The 19,799-nt window shown below is 43.1% G+C and overlaps 1 protein-coding gene across 6 annotated transcripts in view; it reads left to right on the top strand.

The window, feature by feature from the left end:
• The window catches only part of LOC311156477 (sodium channel protein type 5 subunit alpha-like), a 216,366-nt gene that overhangs the window by 127,248 nt on the left and 69,319 nt on the right, over positions 1-19,799 (top strand). For all 6 annotated transcript variants that reach the window (XM_084210431.1, XM_084210430.1, XM_084210428.1 and 3 more), the window contains one exon: positions 13,697-14,164. In XM_084210431.1, coding sequence (XP_084066557.1) covers positions 13,697-14,164 — 468 coding nt within the window. The remainder of the gene's footprint in view (positions 1-13,696; positions 14,165-19,799) is intronic.

The following is a 19,799-nucleotide window of genomic DNA, read 5'->3' as shown; positions in this document are numbered from 1 at the left end:
GTGTTTTCAAGGAATTACATGGTGTTTGTGTTGAATATATACTAAAATCTGCCAATTTTTTTCCCTGCAATATTCATCCACAGAAAGGTAGATATTTGAAAACACAGCTAGCTCAAATCCCAGTAGGAGTTGGCATACAGAAAAGGAGTGAGCTTTTGCTTCTGATGAAACTCAAAGGAGGCTGAAAACAAAAAGTGGACTAAAGCTTTTTTTTTTTTTTTTAATTTATTGGTGACATAAGGAATTCCCAAAGCAATAATCCAAAGCGGATTCATTAGTGGACTGTGACAGATTTTGGCATTTGGTGCAGATTTTAATCAGTAGAATTATAAATATTGCTTCTTGATCTATAAATGAGTCACTAGGATATATCAGAGAGAACTAAAATCTGTTAACAATGCTAGTGCTCTTCTGTAGGCATGTATATAAGGGAACACCAAACTATCTTCCATTAACATTTACAGGTGTGAGGTGTCTTGGAAATATGAAGGAAGAGGAATGGTAATACATTAATTCAACTGACCCAACCCCTTGGAAACCATCCTCATATCTTTTGTTCTAATTGTGTTTCCAAATCAAAAATATTTCTCTAAAAATATTGTTTAAGCATTGACTACATTATGTGAACTACTGACAGGATGAAATATTTTTTAATAAGATACACCATATGTATTTTTACGTCCTTGTAGATATTTTAGTTAGGAAGATTCTTGTGAATTCCTTGCTGAGATTTGGTTTTATTCCAGGGGGTCAAAGGGGAGCTAAGTTATTATTTGGAAAACTGCAGCCCTGTTGGTGTAGTTGGCATCAGCAGGGTAAACCTGCCCACTTTTTGTACTACATGTGTCCTTGATTAGTAGTGCAAGCAGGGGTTTGTCAGTGGTAAAGTTCTTGCTAATACCTGGGTAGTTATTAAAATCTAAAAGGCACTGAGTCAAATTTAATTGGGCAAGAGTGTGCAAAGGTAGGTACAACTAAATGTGTCTCTTTTTATTAATGTCACAGTGCAAGTTGTCTGGATGTCACTGAAAGGCTAATGACAACAGAATTATTCCTAACATGTGCTGAGGGACAGGCAAGGTTTTAATGCTAAAATAGACCTGGTGGTACAAAATTAATACATTATTCACTACTCCTAAACATCTTATACTTAAAAAAAAAAAACAAAACACTGTTACAAATAATTTTTTTTCCTTCACCAAAAATAAGCAGTGAGCTGTTCATTCTTACAGTTGCCTCTAGAAATATCTTGTTAAAAAGAATATGTGAAACAACCAGTGAGTCATGACAGACTTGACCTTCTTAGCAGGTGTATGATATTTAAGAGACTCTGGAATTTATCTTTTCCTGTACAGTGCACATTCATATCTGGATTTCTCCACCCAGCACATGTGTGGCAACACGGTCTGTGGCTTCCCAAGGAAAAATGCTGAATAATGCATTTGGAAAATAAATGTAGTACACAGGATCAGATGCCAATTTCCTGCCTTTTGGGGTCTTATTGAACAGTAAGAAATTCCTGCAAAAGGGGTCCTGCCTTTGGTCTCCTGCTACCATTCCACATTTCTTCATCTTTCTGAAATTCCATTCATCTGTGTCTTATTGTGTTAAACTTCTCTAAATTCAATAAACTGACTGACCCACACTTACTGAGGAGGATTTCCAATAGATATAGGTCTATTCCATCAATTTTATATTATTACAAACCATACAAGGGAAAGGAGAATCAAACCTATTGATTTTTTCTCTCTCTTACAATATTTGTTTCTTTGCTACTATTTAAGTCCCTTTTGTTCTATTTCCTTGACTCGAGATTCATGTGTTAATTTTTATTTTCCTGTTTTATTTGGGTCATTCTGGCTAAGAATGTGTTTAAATTAGTTCTAATTGAATATGAACCAGATTTTCCATTCCTTTAACTATCTTCTACCTAAAATGTGTTTTCTTCCATTTTGGTCAGTTCTGGCCTTCATTGTCCTAGAATCAAAGAGTGGTTGATGTTGGAAGGGACCTTCAAGAGCATCTTATTCCAACCCCCCTGCCATGGCAGGGACACCTTCACTATCCCAGGTTGCTCCAAGCCCCTTCCAACCTGGCCTTGAACACTTCCAGGGATGGAACAGTCACAACTTCTCTGGGGAACCTCTTCCAGTGTCTCATCACCCTCACAGTGTAAAATTTCTTTCTTATATCTAATCTAAATCTCTCCTTTTTCAGTGTAAAGCCATTGTCCTGTCACTCCATGCCCTTGTCCAAAGTCCAGCTCTCTTGTAACCCCTTTGGGCACTGGAAGGGGCTCTGAGGTCTTCCCAGAGCCTTCTCTTCTTCAGGCTGAAGTCCCTTAACTCTCTCAGCCTATCTCCAAAGCAGAGGTGATTATAATTACCTTTTTCACATTGTGTCACATCTCTGCTGCAATCTTCCTCATCTCACCCTCAGAGCAAACCTCCTCCTGTTTCCACATTGCTCTGGGTTTCTGCTTTCCATGATGTCCTCTCCAAGCTCCATCTCACTGTGTGTCTTTACTTCACCCTTCCCAATACACAAGCAAGTTCCAATATGCTGTCCTAAAGCCATTTGAAATTCTTGTAATCAATTCAAAAGGGGTTTTATGTTCTGACCAAGCTTTTCCATCTGTAGGTCATAGTCACATTTTTTTCTTGGAAAGGGTACATGCCCACTGACCTTAGCATTTGGATTGAAATACAGCTGATGTTTTCCGTGCTGAATTTTCATGGAAAGTTCCCAGATGTTTGGGGATGGAAAGTTTTCAAGCAGCTCTACTTGCAGTTTATGCCCTTTTTTCTCTGTTTGCAGCCTCCTCCCTGTAGCCATGATATTTTATGAAAAATCCTTTCCTTAGGATTTTTCCTCCTGAGAAGCTGAGAGGCCTCAGGAACAAAATGTAAATGATTGTTTGCTGCTGTGGGATGCAACAGGTGGATCTGGGATTGGTCTCGTGTGGTTGTTTCTAATTAATGACCAATCGCAATCCAGCTGTCTCAGACTGTGTCAGTCTGAGCCTTTGTTTTTCATTCCTTTTCTATTCTTAGCCAGCCTTCTGATGAAATCCTTCCTTCTATTCTTTTAGTATAGTTTTTAATATAATATATATCATAAAATAATGAACCAAGCCTTCTGAACATGGAGTCAACTTTCTCATCTCTTCCCTCATCCTGGACCCCTGTGAACACAGTCACACCTCCCCACCACAAGTTCCCCTCTATTTCTGGCCCCCCTCATACAGACTCACTCATTGAAAATGCACAGCCAAGAGCACTGTCTTGGTCCTTGTGTTAAAAACTCTTTTGGACAGGTGTTTCTCCCAGGAAAACTTCCATGTCCCTTCTCCCCTCCTGTAGTTCTCTTGTCCCCACATTTGGATGTTGTTCCATCCCATTTCTGGGAGATTCAGCAAGTGCAAAGTGCCTGCTGAAGGATCTCTGCTTGAAAACACAGGCAGGTGGCTTCCTCCAGAGACTGAGGCATGAAAACAAACATTGTGAGCATCCCTCCCCTGTCTTGGTTAGCACATTCCCTGGCCACCCCATCCCAGCTGGTGCATTCAGGGAACAGCCCTGGCTGGGGAGAGCAGCCACAAATCCATCCTGCCTGGGGGAAAAGAATTCAGCTGCTTGCCCTCAGGGATGGGGAACAGGCCTTGGCTGGTCATTGTTTACTACTGAGATGCAATTTTTAGGTCATAAAATGGCCAAGCTGCCTGGCTCTCAGTTCCTGCTTTCCCTCTAGTAGACTGACAGTGAGAATAAACCCATAGAAATGTTCTTAAGGACAACTGACACCATCAAATGTCTCCTTTGCTTACCCATCTTGCATTAAAAGTTGTTGTAACCCCAGTTGCTAGACAGACCCCAAGTTCCAATTAATAAATGAAACAATTTCCAAACTTCCACATCAGCCAAATGCCTTTGTGTTTTGTGATATAAGAAGGGAATCAGAGATGAGGTCATCTTGCCTGGAAAGATGGGTGTGCTTTGATCATGTGGTGGAGCACAGATTTGGATTGAAGGAGGCTGGTAGCCAATCCTCCTTGGAATGCTTTTCTTATGTTTCTCCTAAGTTTTCTCTGAAAAGAACAACTCTGAGCCAGCTTTATCCTGTGGGATAAGGACACCCACTTCTTTCCCTTCTTGCCCATGGATATCTCCATGGGAATTTTGGAAGCATTAAGAAATGCAGAATTAGCTGAGCCAGAGACCCAGGGGGATGGGCTGACCATTGAGGACACTGGGACCCAGGAGCAGGTGCTGGCAGAGGAAATGGGTCCCTTTTTAGGGCAGCAGTGAGGTGTGTGTGTCAGCAGCTCCCACCTTGCAGGGCATAGCTTTCATTTTGGAGATGTAACTAACCCTTGTGGGAACTCAGCACATCGCTCCTGATGTCCAAAGCTACCAAGAGAGCCCTTGGGGGCTTGGGAGTCTTGGAATGTTGCCAAAAGTACCTGGTGGCTTGATTTTGACCCTTCGAGAGATGTACCACCTGTATATGAGGATATGAGAATCACTGGGGTTTAAATGGTATAGAAATAGTATAATTACAGGGCAAAACACAGATTTTAAGATTTTGGTACAGGGGGGTTATGGAGACACGATGGAGGAATTTGGGCCTGCCTCGTGGTTCTTCTTCCTTCTTCATGTCTTCCATTTTCTGTGTGACACAGATATTTTTGGATAGGTTCTTGGTGAAGGTACACTTGGTAATAAGGGTGATAAGTATTGGGGACAAAAGGTAAATAAGATTTACGTAGTTTTTGTTATAAAAAGACACGACTGCCCCGTGGGCGGTCAGAGTGCCTTTGGCTGCCTTGCTGGTCAGATCCTGGCTGGGCAGAGAGAAAACTTTGTAGATAAGAAATAATAAACAACCTTGGAGACCAAAAACCTGAGAGTCCAGCCTGGTCCTTTGGAGCCCGATCAGAGCGAACCCATCTCACCGTGTCTGGGCACAGACAGACAGCAGCCAGCCCGGAGAGTTACTCTGCTGTTAAATCCTCCCATTTCTTTAATGAAATGGGGGGGTTTGTCCCACTTCTGAGTCATGGGGCTTCTCCAGCAGAAGTCTGTGAAAGCCACAAGCCCAGCCATGTGCTGTGAAGGCAGGAGGTTCCATACTGTGCAAAATTACTGGTAGAAATCTATTTTGGAGCTTTTCTGAAAGAAGGCCTCCTGGTTGGCAGGCAGCTCCATCACTTTGTTCTGCCCTTCCAGGAATCTGCACTTGGAAAATGCACAAAATCAGAACCTCCTTACACCTCCCAAATGCACTGCAGAGGTATCCTTTTCACATTTCAATATCCTTTTCACATTTCCTATTTTTTAGTAGGAAAGTGTGATTTTGTGGAGGAACCCAAATTATAATATTAAACCTGGGAAATTGATTAGAAAGTAAGCTTTTTAAAGGAAACCATGTTCACCCTGAAATAAAGAAAGGGGGGGAGGGAAGATAATATTAATTATTTCTTGACTCTGATTTAATTTTCAAGTCTCTGGGCCTACCCTCATAGTGATTTTTCTTTGTTGTAATATATTGGCCACAGGGAGCCATTACTGTGTGCCCATTATCACTTGTTTTCTTTCAATTTTATTCTGTTTCCATGTTTGGTTTTTAAGTCCTTTTGGCTCTCTGTGGCTTACCTTTCCCCCATGTGTGTTTTCTGCCATGTGTGAATGAGAATTACCTCTGTCCCTTGATCTCCAGTCCTGACTGCCCAAGGGACACGATGGCCCTGAGATGGCTGAGGGCAAAACTCAGCCCAGTCCTGGGTCACAGCTGAGTGTCCCCCTCTCTGTGGAGGTGCAGGATCTGAATTGTAAGAGGATGACTCTGCCCACACTGAGCAGTGTCCTCCACGTGAGCCTCCTAGGTTAGATTTGGTCTTCAGGTAGAAACTGCAGAGCTTAAGCATGCAAAATTGGAGGGGTTTTTTATTGTATAATTGGTAGAGCAGCTGTTATTTGCATGCAGCCAGGGAAAATATTCCAGGGTAATGCAGGTGTTTCTCACTGATCATCCCTCCTTGCAGGGAGCAGCAATAGCAAAGACTCCCCAGGCTGTGCAGTCTGTCTTGTTCTCTGAGTGTCCTGACATCCCCCTCAGCAGGACAGCCAAGCACTTTTGTTGATTTAGCAGAAGGGTAATTGTCTCTTGGTTTGCAAACAATGAACTTTCCATAGTTTTCCTGATGTTTTTGGGGTGCCTTGAGCCTTTAACATCACAAACACAGCTGGTTTTGCTGGGAGAAGTTTTCAGCTGGACTTGTCTCACAGCACGTTTTTTCTGTCTAGACAGTGGCTTGAGAAGTCCACAGCAACTCTGATGGAGCCCTTGCTACTCTGGTGAATTAATGTTGTTTTGATATCAGATGAAAAACCTGCAGGAACATGTTTGTTTTTATGCTGTGGCTCCAGTAGTGGGAAGAATTTATCTGACTTCACTCACCCTCTCTTCCTCTTCACATATAACATTTGGAGAATTGGAATTTCAGAAATTTCAAGAAAACACTTGGTTTCCAAAGACTCATCTTCTAATACTTCTAAGGAACATATTTAGAAAAAAAATAATGCTGAAAGTCATCAGCTACAAAAGAAATCCAAATTCAATAGTTCTCAACCAGATTTGGAGTGGTACAATCTGTCTGCACAGTGGTGAATATGCACGTTGGTGAATAACAAATTAAAAAGTCTTGGAAACGTGAGGCAACCACCAGGTTGTGGTAAGAAGTGTCACAGGTTGCCTGAGATTGATGTTTCCAGGACTGTGTTTCAAGTGACAAGGGCACAGGCAGCTTGCTCTTCCAGCTTGTGGGGTGCTGCAGGACCTGGGGATGAGGAGAGGCAGAGGTTGGTCCCCCCTGTGCAGAGTGAAGAGAGCAGGACTGAGGAATCTGCCCCATTAATTCCAGGTACCCCTTTAAACCCTGAAGTGAGAAACTGGGTGATCATTGCCCACCCCATCAAACACAGGGGAGCACAGCTGCCCTCCAGCATCACTTCCCTGCCCTGCACTGCTCAAACAGCTGCACCAGACACACCAAAACTGCAGGGAAACATTAAGTTCAGCCCTGTTGGTAAAACCCCCAGCTTTATTGTAAATACCACAGAAACAATCAGGGTAGGGGGAAGACCCCCCACTCACCCCCTTCCTAAAGTCTGCCTGAAGGTGGCTAAAACTGTATCAGCCTCCCTACTTGATCCTCATGGGCCAGTGGTAAAATTAAGCATTGTTCTCTCCTTTTTCTGGGTAAATAGAAATCATTCACATGAAATCTCTGAAATTACAGCCACTTTTTGCATATGAAATAATTATTCTTACCATATTACTTACATTTGTTCTTTCTTAAGAACATCCACTCTCGTTGCCATCATGAAGTAGTTCAGAGATTTTACTTGGGAAATAGGCTGTATTGGCTGTGTAGTTCTTATTAAAATTCATTTTCTTATATTCAAACAGAAAAAACAGTTATTTCACCTAAGAGACTAATACAGAGTCGATGAGAAAAAATTCCTGTGGGAAGAATTGCTATAACAGTGGCACTCCAGTGCCCCACAACCCTCCCACCTGCAGCTGCTTGTGGGTTCAAACACTTCCACTTGGGAACTTGTGTGGCTGCAAGGCAAGAAATTCATATCCCCATTTCCACATTCTTTCCAAGCTGGTCCTGGGCAAGAAAAATGAAGGAGATTGATGGTGTCCAACCTGTGCTCTCCCTCACTTGCCCCAGGCCACAGGGACCTCTTGCCAATCTTGTGGTATCATGATCATTTTGACAGCGAGAAACTAAGATATCAGAAGAATGGGATTATGAGATTGATTGCAGGATAAAGGAAACTGGGCTGGGAGGATGTGAGCTTCTTATCCAAGCACAAATAGCTGAAAGAACAGGAAGGGAATATAGAAAATAACTGATCATGTAAATTGCTTTTTGCAGGAATACTCTCTCTTAGTAGAGTTTACCCTGGGATGGAAACATACAAAGGATTGGAAAATACGCTTCCAAGGAAAGAAATAATCCTCCAGAGAGACTGACTACGTTACTGACCCATTACTGCAGATCTCTAACTTAGATCTAACACTTAGTGCAATGAAATCCCCTTTCTGAGCAGTTTTTCTCTGCAGCTTAGTGGATTCTGCTGCAGTAAACAAAATATAATAATTGGCACCTATTTTGTTAGGCTTGCTAGAAAGTCTCCAAAGAACAAACTGCATCTCTCCCATCTGTGCTAGCCAAAGAACAGTGCAGATGTCCACTGCCATCCATGAACAGGAAGGAAGAAAATCAGATATTTTCACTGGTCAGAGAGTGCCTGAAGAGCTTCTTGTTGGTCTGTATCTATCAGGAACTGCAGGTGTATGGGCTCTGTTTTATCTGTTATACTTTTATCTGTTATACTTTTATAAAAAAGTATTAAATGAGTAGCTGAAAAAAGTATTAAATGAGTAGCTGGTGATCCTGGCAGGTACTTCACACACCCTGGTCTGGCCTCTCCTTTGCAGCTGAGTGACAGAAGTGACAATGAGCTGCCACAGGGTTACAATTTGAATTTATGGCTTCTTTTTTGCATGGTAGATTTCACTGATAGGGGAATCTGGACCCTGTTGTTACAGCAAAACCTGCTTGCCTGGCTCCTAGGAGATTTTTCTTCCCCAGGGAAGCAAGGTGTAGAATCCCTTCCCCTCCTCCTGGGTGACAGCAGTGAGGGTCCAGGGCAGTGCATGCAGTGCTGGGTCAGTTCACAGGAGCTCAGGAGGCCTGCACACTCTCTGGCTGAATGGCAGATGGAAAGTTAAATACATAAAGATTTATATTGCTCCACTTTTGCTGAATCAAGGCAAACAAAAAGGTGGAAGGGAAAGGAAGAAGCAGTCTCGTGCTTTTGTTCCAAAAGTGTTCTAACTTCAGCAGCAGCACTTGCAGAAATCTCTTCAAACTGGATTTGATGAGAAGGTGTCATCTGAATAGAAACTGTCTGATTTTGCCCTGTGTTGACACAAGAGGAGATGCTGGAGCCGAGATACTCAGACTGCAGCCTACCACAGCAGCATATGTGTCTCCCTGCCTAGAGCTTTTTTGGGGGGATGGGTGCTTCCAGCATCCCCCCATGGATGGGGAGCTTGGGATCAGCCTCACAGCTCCAGGGCACTGTGCTATTCACTTTGTGCCAGCACAGAGTTGGTGCAGCACTTAGCACAGTACCTGGCTTGCTGCCCTGTGCTGCTGCTCGGGCTGGGGCTGGAACACCCCGAACCCCCTGTGCCCTGGGGAGGCTGTGCCTGGGAAGGCTGGTCACTGCTGTCCTGGAGAGGGACTGTCACCAAGATGGGCTGCTGGGTGGGCAATGGACAGTGCTGTTACTCAGATTATTTCGTTTTAGATAGGCCTGCAGGGAGCTGGACTTGATGATTCTATGGGTCCTTCCAGCTTGAGATACTCTGGGATTCAGTGTGGCTTATCTGACCTGCGTCTGCCTTTAATCCAGCTCTGAGATACAAAATCCAAGCTTGCTTAGTCTTTGGTGGGCACTGCTGAGCTCCTCAACATCCCCTGGGGTGCCAGACTGTCTCCATTGTCCACAGACATCCTGGGAAAACTGCAGCTTAAGTACCTCAGGGAGAGAGCTGACAGGGGCTGGATTAATCTGATCATTTGTGCCTCATACTGGCACGACCAGAGTCACGAGCTTTGGAAAAGGCTTTGGAAGTGAGAAGGTCAACGAAAGCGTGCTGGATTGTCATTAGGCTAAAAGCTCAACATAATTATACTAAAAGAATTTGGGGTTCTTTGAGTGCATCTGTCATTTGATTCCCAACCTCAAAGACCAAAAAAGCGACCTGCTTTCGCAGTCTGGCTGCTCAGTGTCACTGGAAAGCAGATTTCTTTTCAAGGGGATCCATATGGACATACAAATCTGCCATTGCTTTTGGAAACTGAGGTAATCTTTAGTTTGATTTTGCTTAAACTGAAAGCACTGTGTTAGCAGCCAGGAGGACTGGGTATTATTAGTAACCTTTTACAGGAAATGTGGTGTGTCATGGGTTAGGCATATATTTTTTTTCTGGAAAATGCAGTGTACAGTGAAATGTGGGAATAAGTAAACATAAAGTGCTTATTCAGCAGTTCATTCTGTTTGAATGCCCAGCAATGCAACTCTGAGGTTACCTGCTCATGAAGGAAGCAGGGAATGATATTTGAGATTTATTTTTGGCTAAAAGCATGAAGTGCAAATGGTTCTTTGTGCAAAATGTCAGCTGCATTTCTGGGAAGAAAATAAGATTGCTTTAATAATCCATGGTAAATAACAATACTGAGGATGTTACCACCTATTAGATGTACCTGCAGGTGTATCTAGACAAACATCTAATGTATATATGTAGCTTTATGTCTGAAAGGAATACAGAAAAGTGAGCCAAGGTGTTTCAAACCTTTGGTGAACAGCAGAGTTAATGAGGTACGGGATGAAATTCAGCTTCAGATGAGGAAATTCCTGTGCATACAAGGAGATATTCATGTATGGAGATATTCATGTATGGAGATGTCTGGGCTGCCACCACGCTGCAGGGGACTAGGGCTTGACCCAGTTTTGCCTGAGGACCTCTGGGGATACTGCAAGGTATCCATCCTGCCTCCAGCTGGACACAGATCTCCCAGAACATCTTTCTGATATTTTTTTTGTCCCCCTTCTGGGCAATTGGGTGAATTGGGTGAATTGGGCATGGAAGGGTCAGATGGCACTAGGCATATTGGCAGATGCACGTAGCCCTGGCATGGTCACCTGTGTTTGGGCAGTCTCTGTTGTGCACAAGATGAATTTCCGATTGAAATGAGGATTAGATGCACCATTAGACCCCCAGGGTTTGGTGTTTGAGGCTGGAGGCAGCTGCCACCCTTGATGAACAATTCAGTCCCCTAAATTTGGCCAGTCTGTCTCTTCCTGCAACACATGGGATGCCCTGGTTGGATGTCAGCTGGAGCTTTGAGAGGTCACAGACCTCCTGTAGGTCTGGTGCAGATATCTCAGATACCCTCCAGCATCAGCAGACACCTCTGTTAAGGTAATGGAATTGAATCCAGAAGGTTTTTTATTCTGGATTCCTTTATCCCCTCCCTTCCTCCAGCTGCTCCCTCTCACACGCACCCATCCTTATTTTCTGGACACTTGTAGCAGTGTGGTTATCTCTGAGATCTCATCCTGCTGTCAAACTGGGTTGAAAATGGCTAAAGGGGATCTCTCAGTGCCTCCTTCCCTGGTGGGCTCCCACCTGCTTGGCTGCTCTGGTTTCACACAGCATCACCTGCAACACCTGCGGGTGGGGTGGGAAAGGAAAAATCGATTCCCACCAAGCCACCACAGGGATGAGGAGACCCACACAAGCTCTCAGTGTGATGGACCAGCTAAGAAACAATTAGCTTTAATTTTACTTTAAAGCAAGGCAGTGCTGGGGCAGCAATGGTTTATTCAGTGGTTCGTGATGGACGGGGGCATCTGCTGTGCCACCAACTGCTCTGTTTTCAGTCACAGTGATTGCAAAGGGTCCTTCAGAAAACAGCACTGACAGGGCACTTCAAACACAGCGCCATCAGAGTGATGAGGAACAGGTTTTCAGAGCTCTATCCCATATATTCTGAGTATTTGAAATAAGAGGGAACAGGGTAAGGGGATGATAGCAAAAAGAAAAGATTGTGGTTCTTTGGTAAGGCCCAGTTAAATAGAAGTAATTTTTATGCTGTTTATGTTGGTCTAGCAGGTGTTATCAGCTTAAAGTACAATCAGAAAGAGAGAAGTTAGGGGGCTTACAGGAATTTCTGGTAGCATTAAGAGATCACAGAGAAAATACCTGCACGAAGTCCATTTTATTGCTGTAGATGGCAGGAGTGCAGCAGCACTGACCTCTCCTTGCCAGTGCCCAGAGCTGTCACCCACCCACTTGGTACAGGCAGCAGTTGAGTTGGTACCAGGCAATTTGGGATTGCTTTGTTTTGGGGTAAATATATTTTAGCAGATATTGGTTTGAGTCACCTTTGCCCTGTTCCTGTCATCCCAAGCATCCACCTCCAGTGTGAACTTTTTGCCCTGATAAATCCAGCACAAAAGCTGTAATTTATTTCTTCTCAGATCATGAGCAGATGTAATGTTCAATACACAGCTACTGGTGACCAGCCTGTGAGCTATATTACTGGGGATGGCCTTTGAGAAGAAGCTGGTTTTATTTATTGGATATAATGGTATTTATTTGGGGCAGGGCTGTAAAAAGAGGTTTAAACCATCAAATATATCATTTAAATGCCTAGCTGTGTCTAATCCTGCCACGCTCTGCCAGCAAAAGTAGAGAGTTCTGAAGTGTCAAGAACAAGGGGAAGGTAACACATAATCTCAAGTTCAGTTTGGATCTTTTCATAGACCTGTGAAAATCTTCAAAGGTTTTTTTTTCCTGACTAGTAACAGCATTTTCAGGACCAAGCCTGCTTTGGGAGTGAGTCTTGCTCAGATTTGGCCACAGTAATCTGGTTGTGATGGCTTGTTTTAGCCTGGAGGGAGAAGTTTTTGAAGCTATATGACCTCAGAGGTGTTTATTCACAGTCACAATAGATTTCCTTCATGGCCCAGAGGATATTTAAAACAAGACTGTCTGTGAAAATGCATACAAATGTTTAGAAATATTTCCAAATGTACAATGTGGTTGAAGTGCCTTGCCTATGTACATCATTGTCATAGAATCATAGAAGAATTTGGGTTGGAAGGGACCTTTAAAGGGCACCTAGTGCAGTGAGCAGGGACATTTTTAACTAGATCAGGTTGTTCAGAGCCCCATCCAACCTGACTTTGAATGCTTCCAGTGATAGGAACCTGTACCTCGCCATCCTCATCTTCAAAAACTTCTTCCCTAAATCTAGTCTGAGACTCCCCTATTTTAGTTTAAACCATTTCCCCTTGTCCTATTACAACAATCCTACAAGAAAGTTTGTCCTCATTTTTCCTATAAACCCTGTTTAAGCCCTAAAAGTCCACTCTGAGGTCTTCCCTGAGCTTTTTGGGTTTTTTTTGGTATTCTATTTCTGAGCTTTACATTTTATTTTCCATCTTTTGGGGTGTTGGGGGTGGGGAGGGGGTGAGGGAATGTCAGTGTGTGTTATTGTCCATGCTGAGCTTTTTGCACCTGAGGTCAATATGTTTGAAAATGCCTACAGACTCCTTTTCCTGCTGAAACCACCTGTAATTAGAGGGATTTCCATGATGGGGCTACAGTGTCGCAGACGAGATGACACTCAGACCCTCCTGTTTCCAGGACCAAACATGTCACAGTTGGGATGGTCACAATGCAAAGCAACACACTCCATTTTCAGAAGGCTTCAAACCTGTTTTTATTATAGCATGCATGCTTTTTATACATTTTTACAAAACTCACAAGTTTACACTTATTGGTCACAAAAGACAAAGTGTTTATTGGAACAGGCAGGTGCAGGTTTCTCTTATTTATCCTCCTTTCTTTCCTGGTTTCTATGTCAATGACCTTGGTGGAAAATTCTTGCAGGGATAAACACGGATCCTCTTACCAAACTTCTCTCTGGCTCACAGAAGTCACTGTAAAACGTCTTACACACACACACACACACACACACACACACACAGGCCCTCCACGCTAAAACTCACCAATTTCCTTTTCACTTTACCCTTTTCAGGTGCTCAACCTGTTCCTTGCCTTGCTGCTGAGCTCCTTCAGCGCCGACAACCTCTCAGCCCCGGACGAGGACGGCGAGATGAACAACCTGCAGCTCGCCTTCGCCCGCATCAACAGGGGCCTGCAGTACGCCAAAAAAGCCGCCTGGAACTTCTGCTGCCACGTCCTCAGGCACCCCAAGACCACAGCTGAGAAGAAGGCCATGATGAAACTCGCTGCCCAGAACCCAGGAGCCCTCAACAACTGCGTGAACAGCCACGCCACCGCCGAGCTGGGCAAAGACGTGGAGAGCCACAAGGAGAACCGTGCTGAGGACGGGGTCAATAAAAACGGAGAGAAGCACCCAGCAATTACAGATGATGATTTTATGACCAATCCTGACCTGTCCATTTGTGTTCCTATTGCTGTGGGGGAGTCGGATATCGAGGAGGAGGATGAGGAGCAGAGCACCTTCACGGAAATGGAGCAGGTAGGCAATTAAAATATTTGTTAATTTCGGCTTGTTAAATGCCCTTTGTTCCCACCCTTAGTCTGGATCCATGACTATGATGCAAATGTCCTAATCCTGCCTTTGATATGCTGCTAACTTCAGAAGAAGCTACAGATGCATATCCAAGAGCAAAATTCAGTTTCCAACAAGAGAAATTTCCTTTCTTTGTTTTCTTTGTGCTTGTCTAGATTAATTCTTCTAACCAGGGCAATTACATCTTTTCTTACACAGCAGACTGGTTATTTTGCCTTTCAGCTGAATCATGGGAATGCTACAGAACAAATCTTAGGTTAGTGGAGGATTTTTCCTCAAAATGGGCTCTGTCTTGGTTTGATTTGTGCAGTAAGAATTGAGGGCCAGGTAGTTCTCTTTAAAATACAATAAGACAGAGGATGATATGACAAGGCACCAGAGAAAGAGAGAAGATGTGTTATCGTTTGTATTCTGACAAGAGAAAGTTGCTCGCCTGCTCTTTGGTGTGACATGGCAGATTTCCATATTTTTTCCAGAGCACTCAGTAGTAAAGGCTGAAAAATCCTGTGCAGTTTGAAGTGTTGTATGAAATGAAGAAACATTTTCAGGGGAATGCTTTTCTTTGTCTCCTTCTCCCCCTCTCCCTTTTGTACCAGTTTTATCTCTCAGCTCCTCACACCATATCTAGTTAATGTTTTCCAGAACCTCCAGCCTTGATCCAGCACCTTCTGATGCTGTCTGAAACCAATGGAGTTCAGCAGGCACTGGATCAAAGCTCCTGCTTCAGATCCAGCAGTCAGGAGGGATCCTCCAACTCATGGTTGAGGGGAAGAGAGTTTGAAAACAAAGGAGTTGTTAGAGAAGGAAGGACTGTCATAAAAAAGCTCCAAGGAGGGACTCTGTGTCAGGAGCTGGGCACAATCAGCTGCTTAAAGTTAATTTCTGCTGCTGTGTTGTAGAAATCTCTTCAGTGCATCACCAAAATGTCTTTCACAGTGATCATCTCACTGGGGAGTGGAACAGCAAGAGGTCAGAAAACCTTATCACAAGCTCCACTGTCCAAATAGAAACCTAGGTAACAAAAAGACAGGTCTGCAATTTTTGGTAAACACTTTTAGGGTGGGTTTTTTGTGTCTGTTTACGGACTGTTTTATTGAAATCATCTGTGGATCAGTGTGGTAGTATGAATAATATCCAGTTTTTCTCTTTGAAGTCCTTCTCTATTCCCTGGCTGTATTTGAACCAACAAGCAGAGAACATTTGAAAAGTAAAATAGGAATGCAGCAGATGAAGAAGAGAATTGAAAAAAAAAGAAGAAAACTTCATTAATTGAGATAAAGAGAGCTTCATAAGAAAGAAAATAAAGATATAATAATAATAATAGTGGAACTAGAATATGCAAAACAAGTGATGCTCAAGGCATTTGCTCACCATTTGTTGATCAATGCCCAGGCAGTTCCCAAGCAGTGGCCCCTGGCCAGCTTTCCCCCCAGTTTATATACTGAGCATTCATCCTCATTCTCAATCCAAAGCACAGCCCTGTACCAGCTACTGGGAAGAAAAGTAACTTTATCCCAGCTTAAACCAGGACTATTCCTTAGTATCAGGTGAGCTGTAAATATTGCATAGTGTGAATGTGGATAATAGTGTATAAATATGTTTAATTATGGAATTCTGGGTTTGGTGATTTTTTTTTTCTTTTTGGTCTTCAAAGATGCCCACACCTTTCTGCTATGTCTGACAGATGGTAACAATCTCAAACACTCTCAGATTTTTTTTCCTTCACACTGAAAGCAAGAGCTTGTTGAAATTTCGAACTCTGGAAGTGTGTGCCTGTGCATGCTCGGGGGTGGGTGTTGCACCTCTGCATCATTCCTCTCTCAAGATAAATAGTAACATTCACAATTGCAAGAGAAATCCCAGCACAGGGCATGGAGGACTTGGCATTTTTATGTCTCCATGTGCTTTAAAAGTGTAGAAATGCAGATTTCTCTGTACTGCACTATGTGTGCAAATCAGTGGAAGAAACAGGTTATCATTATTTTATACCATAAACGTGGAATTAGAGCTTTAGTAAGATCTATTAGAGTCATGAGAGAAAGAGCTGATGTAGATAAAGAGGCATTTCACTGAAACAATATTATGGATAAAAGTTGATTTGGAAATATTAAGAAAACTCCTTACAGTTTCATTAATATTGAAACATCATCACATGTAATGGAAACATTGGGGATTCAGGGCGAAACAAAACAGAGGGAAACAAAACCCAGTAGGAGAAGCAAACCATGATTCTGCTTTCCCACTGTATCTTTTAATGAAATTCTCAACAAACATTAGAGGAACATTGTCACATTACCACGAGATATTTGGATTGCAGTGAAATAATGTGGTTCACTGCTGGCATGTGCATTAAGCAGAAGGCATGGAGTTGAGAAATGAATTAATTAGCTTTGTCACTAGTGCTTTCCAGGCTTGGACAAACAGCTGCTGCAGGTCACTGCTGTTCCCCTGTGCAGAGCCCTGATCAATGGTTTGCAGTTTTTATCTGCAGGTCTGAGGGGTCTATTGCAGAAAAGGTCCAAATAAGCAGAGAGTTCATACATCCAGAAAGCAATTTTAACAAATTCCTAGAGGGGAAAATGTGTGTGTACAAGGCTGTTCCAACTCAAAAACTGAAAATTCATCGGCATAATAAATAAACAAAAATAGGAAGAAGCTTAACAGCAGAAATTATAATTGTGTGATGAGCTTTGCATTTGCTTTTCTGCAAAACCCTAATAAATTTGCACAGCTGTAAATATCCCTAAAAGGGGCAGAGCCACGAGGAAGCAGATGCCAACAAATTGAAAGATCTGTCATTTTTACTGATGCCCATTCCAAAGATGTATGATCTCTGGACTCAGAGAAAAATTCTCTTTATCAACATGTGGGTTACTGCAGGAGAAATTACTGTATCTGAAGGCTGATATGAAATCCTAATTCCCTGGATATTGAGTTGTGGGACCTTACAGTGGGCTGACCCTTTTACCAAGGACATCCCTGTGGGGAATAAATTTCCTCACTCACTGCCAGAAACTTTAATCCTGCAAGCCCCAACTCCATGGGTGTCCTTACCTCCTCCCCTCCAGGATGTCCAGAATAACCAGATTAGAGCTCCCAAAGGAAGAACAGCATGAACAAGAGCAAAATTTACATGATTGCACTGAGAGGGCGCAATTAGGGTGAAGTATCATTTTGTGCAGAGGGCATCACGCAGAAACCAAACAAGAAATACCAAGGGTATGCTAAACATTCAAATCTATTCCGACTTTCCCCTAATTACAATCCATATTTTTACATATTTCAATATTTTAGTATGTACAAAGGGAATGTGTATGTACATTTACTGCTGAGGAGAAGACAATGTACCCTGCTTCCCTTTAAAGTTGTTGGCTGACCTGGAATTGAGCAGCCCTTTGGCAGCATTGCCAGAACGTGTTTTCCTCCTCCTGCAAGTGGATTTTGGTGCAAGAGCAAGGAAGAGGAGGTGACAGGAGATGCATAAAAAGGGATAATGTGGATGAATGCCTCTGCAGCGCACAGCTAATAAACCTACACAACTCTTACACACCCTTTACACATTCTCTGTCAGTTGAAGATCCCAGCCCAGATATCCTGTGCTTCCATCAGTCTGACTTGTCCAGGTAAAAGAGAGAGGCTGAAGGGGTGCTGGTCTTGGGCAGAGCCACAAAGTTGTTGATCTCACTGGGGTGTTTTAGGGTGAGGATCATCTCAGCTTACAGCTCCTGTACCAGAAAGGTACTCCCAGGTTCTTCCCAGAAAGTCACAAAACTACTCTAAAATAAGCCACTGTGGCTATGAGGAATGGGCCCCAGAGCATTGCACACAGCAGCTTGAAATTTCAGATGATGAGAAAACCTTCTGTGACTGCACATTTCCTCTGAGTAATGGAAATGTCTAAGTTTAAATTTCAGCTGCCATTTCTATTATCAAAGCTTGCACTGGCAGCAGCCATCCTCCTGAAAGCTGCCAATTTGTGGCACTGTCATTGAGAGGGTTTTGAAGGAGTGAGCCCAGCTGATGGCTCCCAAATCTCCTTTGATTACTGAGATGCAAGTGAGATGCTCTGCCAGCTCGGAGAGCCAGGGGACACGTACCTGTACCTGTAGCCCACACATGCCACAGTGAAAGGATCTTTTAGAAAGAAATGCAGAACAATGAAAGTCAGCACAGGCACAAGAAATGGGGAGTGAGGCTGAGAAAGAGCTGCCTTGAGCTAAATTAATTTGTCACTGCCACGTGATATGTGTGTTGCTGCTGGTCACTGCAGCATTTTAGTTTGTGTCTTTAGCTAACCCCTTCTCCTTGACCTGTTCATAGTGCTGGGGAAGCTTCTACCTCTCAGTCCACAAGATTTCTTAAGGATTTAATGATTTCAGCTTCATAATGTGAAAAAAGAATAACTCTCTTTCAAATTTTTCCCTGTACTTGACATGAAAAATATGGGTTTTCCCAGCAGGAAAACAGCTCCCAAGAGCTCAGCAGCCACCACAGTGACATACTGGCTGCATCTTCTCCTGGTTCTTTTGGGTTCTCCTTTTGGCTTCCTAGATGATTAAAATGTGGAAGTTACCATCTTGAGCCTCCACAGAGTGTCTTGCACTTACTTTATGACCATTTTTCATATGTGGCACCACCTTCCAGTGCCCTGAAGAGGAAAGAAATAGATTATGGGGACAGCAAGGTGATGAGATAATTAAGTAGATACAGTCCAGTCCAACTAATGCAATAGATTCTGCAACAACTTACCTGCAATTTAGCTGAATTGAAGGTTTCAGACATCAGAGGGGTTTGTACCATTTACATTAGATATCTCAGTGCAAAGCTTTTATCTTCAAAACCTTCTGCTTTAGTTGTGCTTCCCTTTCAAGTAGCCCACAGCTGTAGCCCAGAACAGTGTGTGCCTTTTTCACAGTGACATCACTTTTTGGTTCAGAGGAATCCTGTGATAAATGGACCTAAAGGAGGTTCCAGATGAGTAATGCTGGGTGTCCTAAATCAGCCCCCAAAATACAACATCCTGCACTTACAGTTAACTCTGTCTTGTACCTATTACCACAGTCTCAGTGAGGTTCAGGGTTTTGGGCTCACTGTCTGGATCCTTCTGTTCTTCCATGAGTTCCTACAGCCACGAAATTTTAGTAGTGCCCCCTAAAGAAATGGCTCTACTCTTTCCTTCTCATTTGAGTCAGTCCAGCAGGGCTGTTACATCTTTCTACCCTTCGTTAAATTGAGTTACTACATGTGTTGCCTTACTCAAACCTCTTCTTTATGGCCACCCAGCAGCCACTGAGGAGAAAACCTGTTGCATTTGCTGGGTCCCCAGACAAAGGCAGGAATGATGAATCTGATTCCATGTTCTCAGAAGGCTAATTTATGATTTTATGATACTATATTATTTTAAAGAATACTAAACTAAACTATACAAAAGAATACCGAAAGGATACTTGCAGAATGCTAAAAAGATAATAATGAAAACTCCTGACTCTCTCCCGAGTCCTGACACAGCTTGGCCCTGATTGGCCAAAGAGTGAAAACAACTCCCAGCAGAATGCAATGGAACAATCACCTGTGGGTGAAC

This window comes from Fringilla coelebs (genome assembly GCF_963513975.1).
Source record: "Fringilla coelebs genome assembly, chromosome: 1".
NCBI lineage: Eukaryota > Metazoa > Chordata > Aves > Passeriformes > Fringillidae > Fringilla > Fringilla coelebs.
This window is presented reverse-complemented; position numbering and strand designations above follow the sequence as displayed.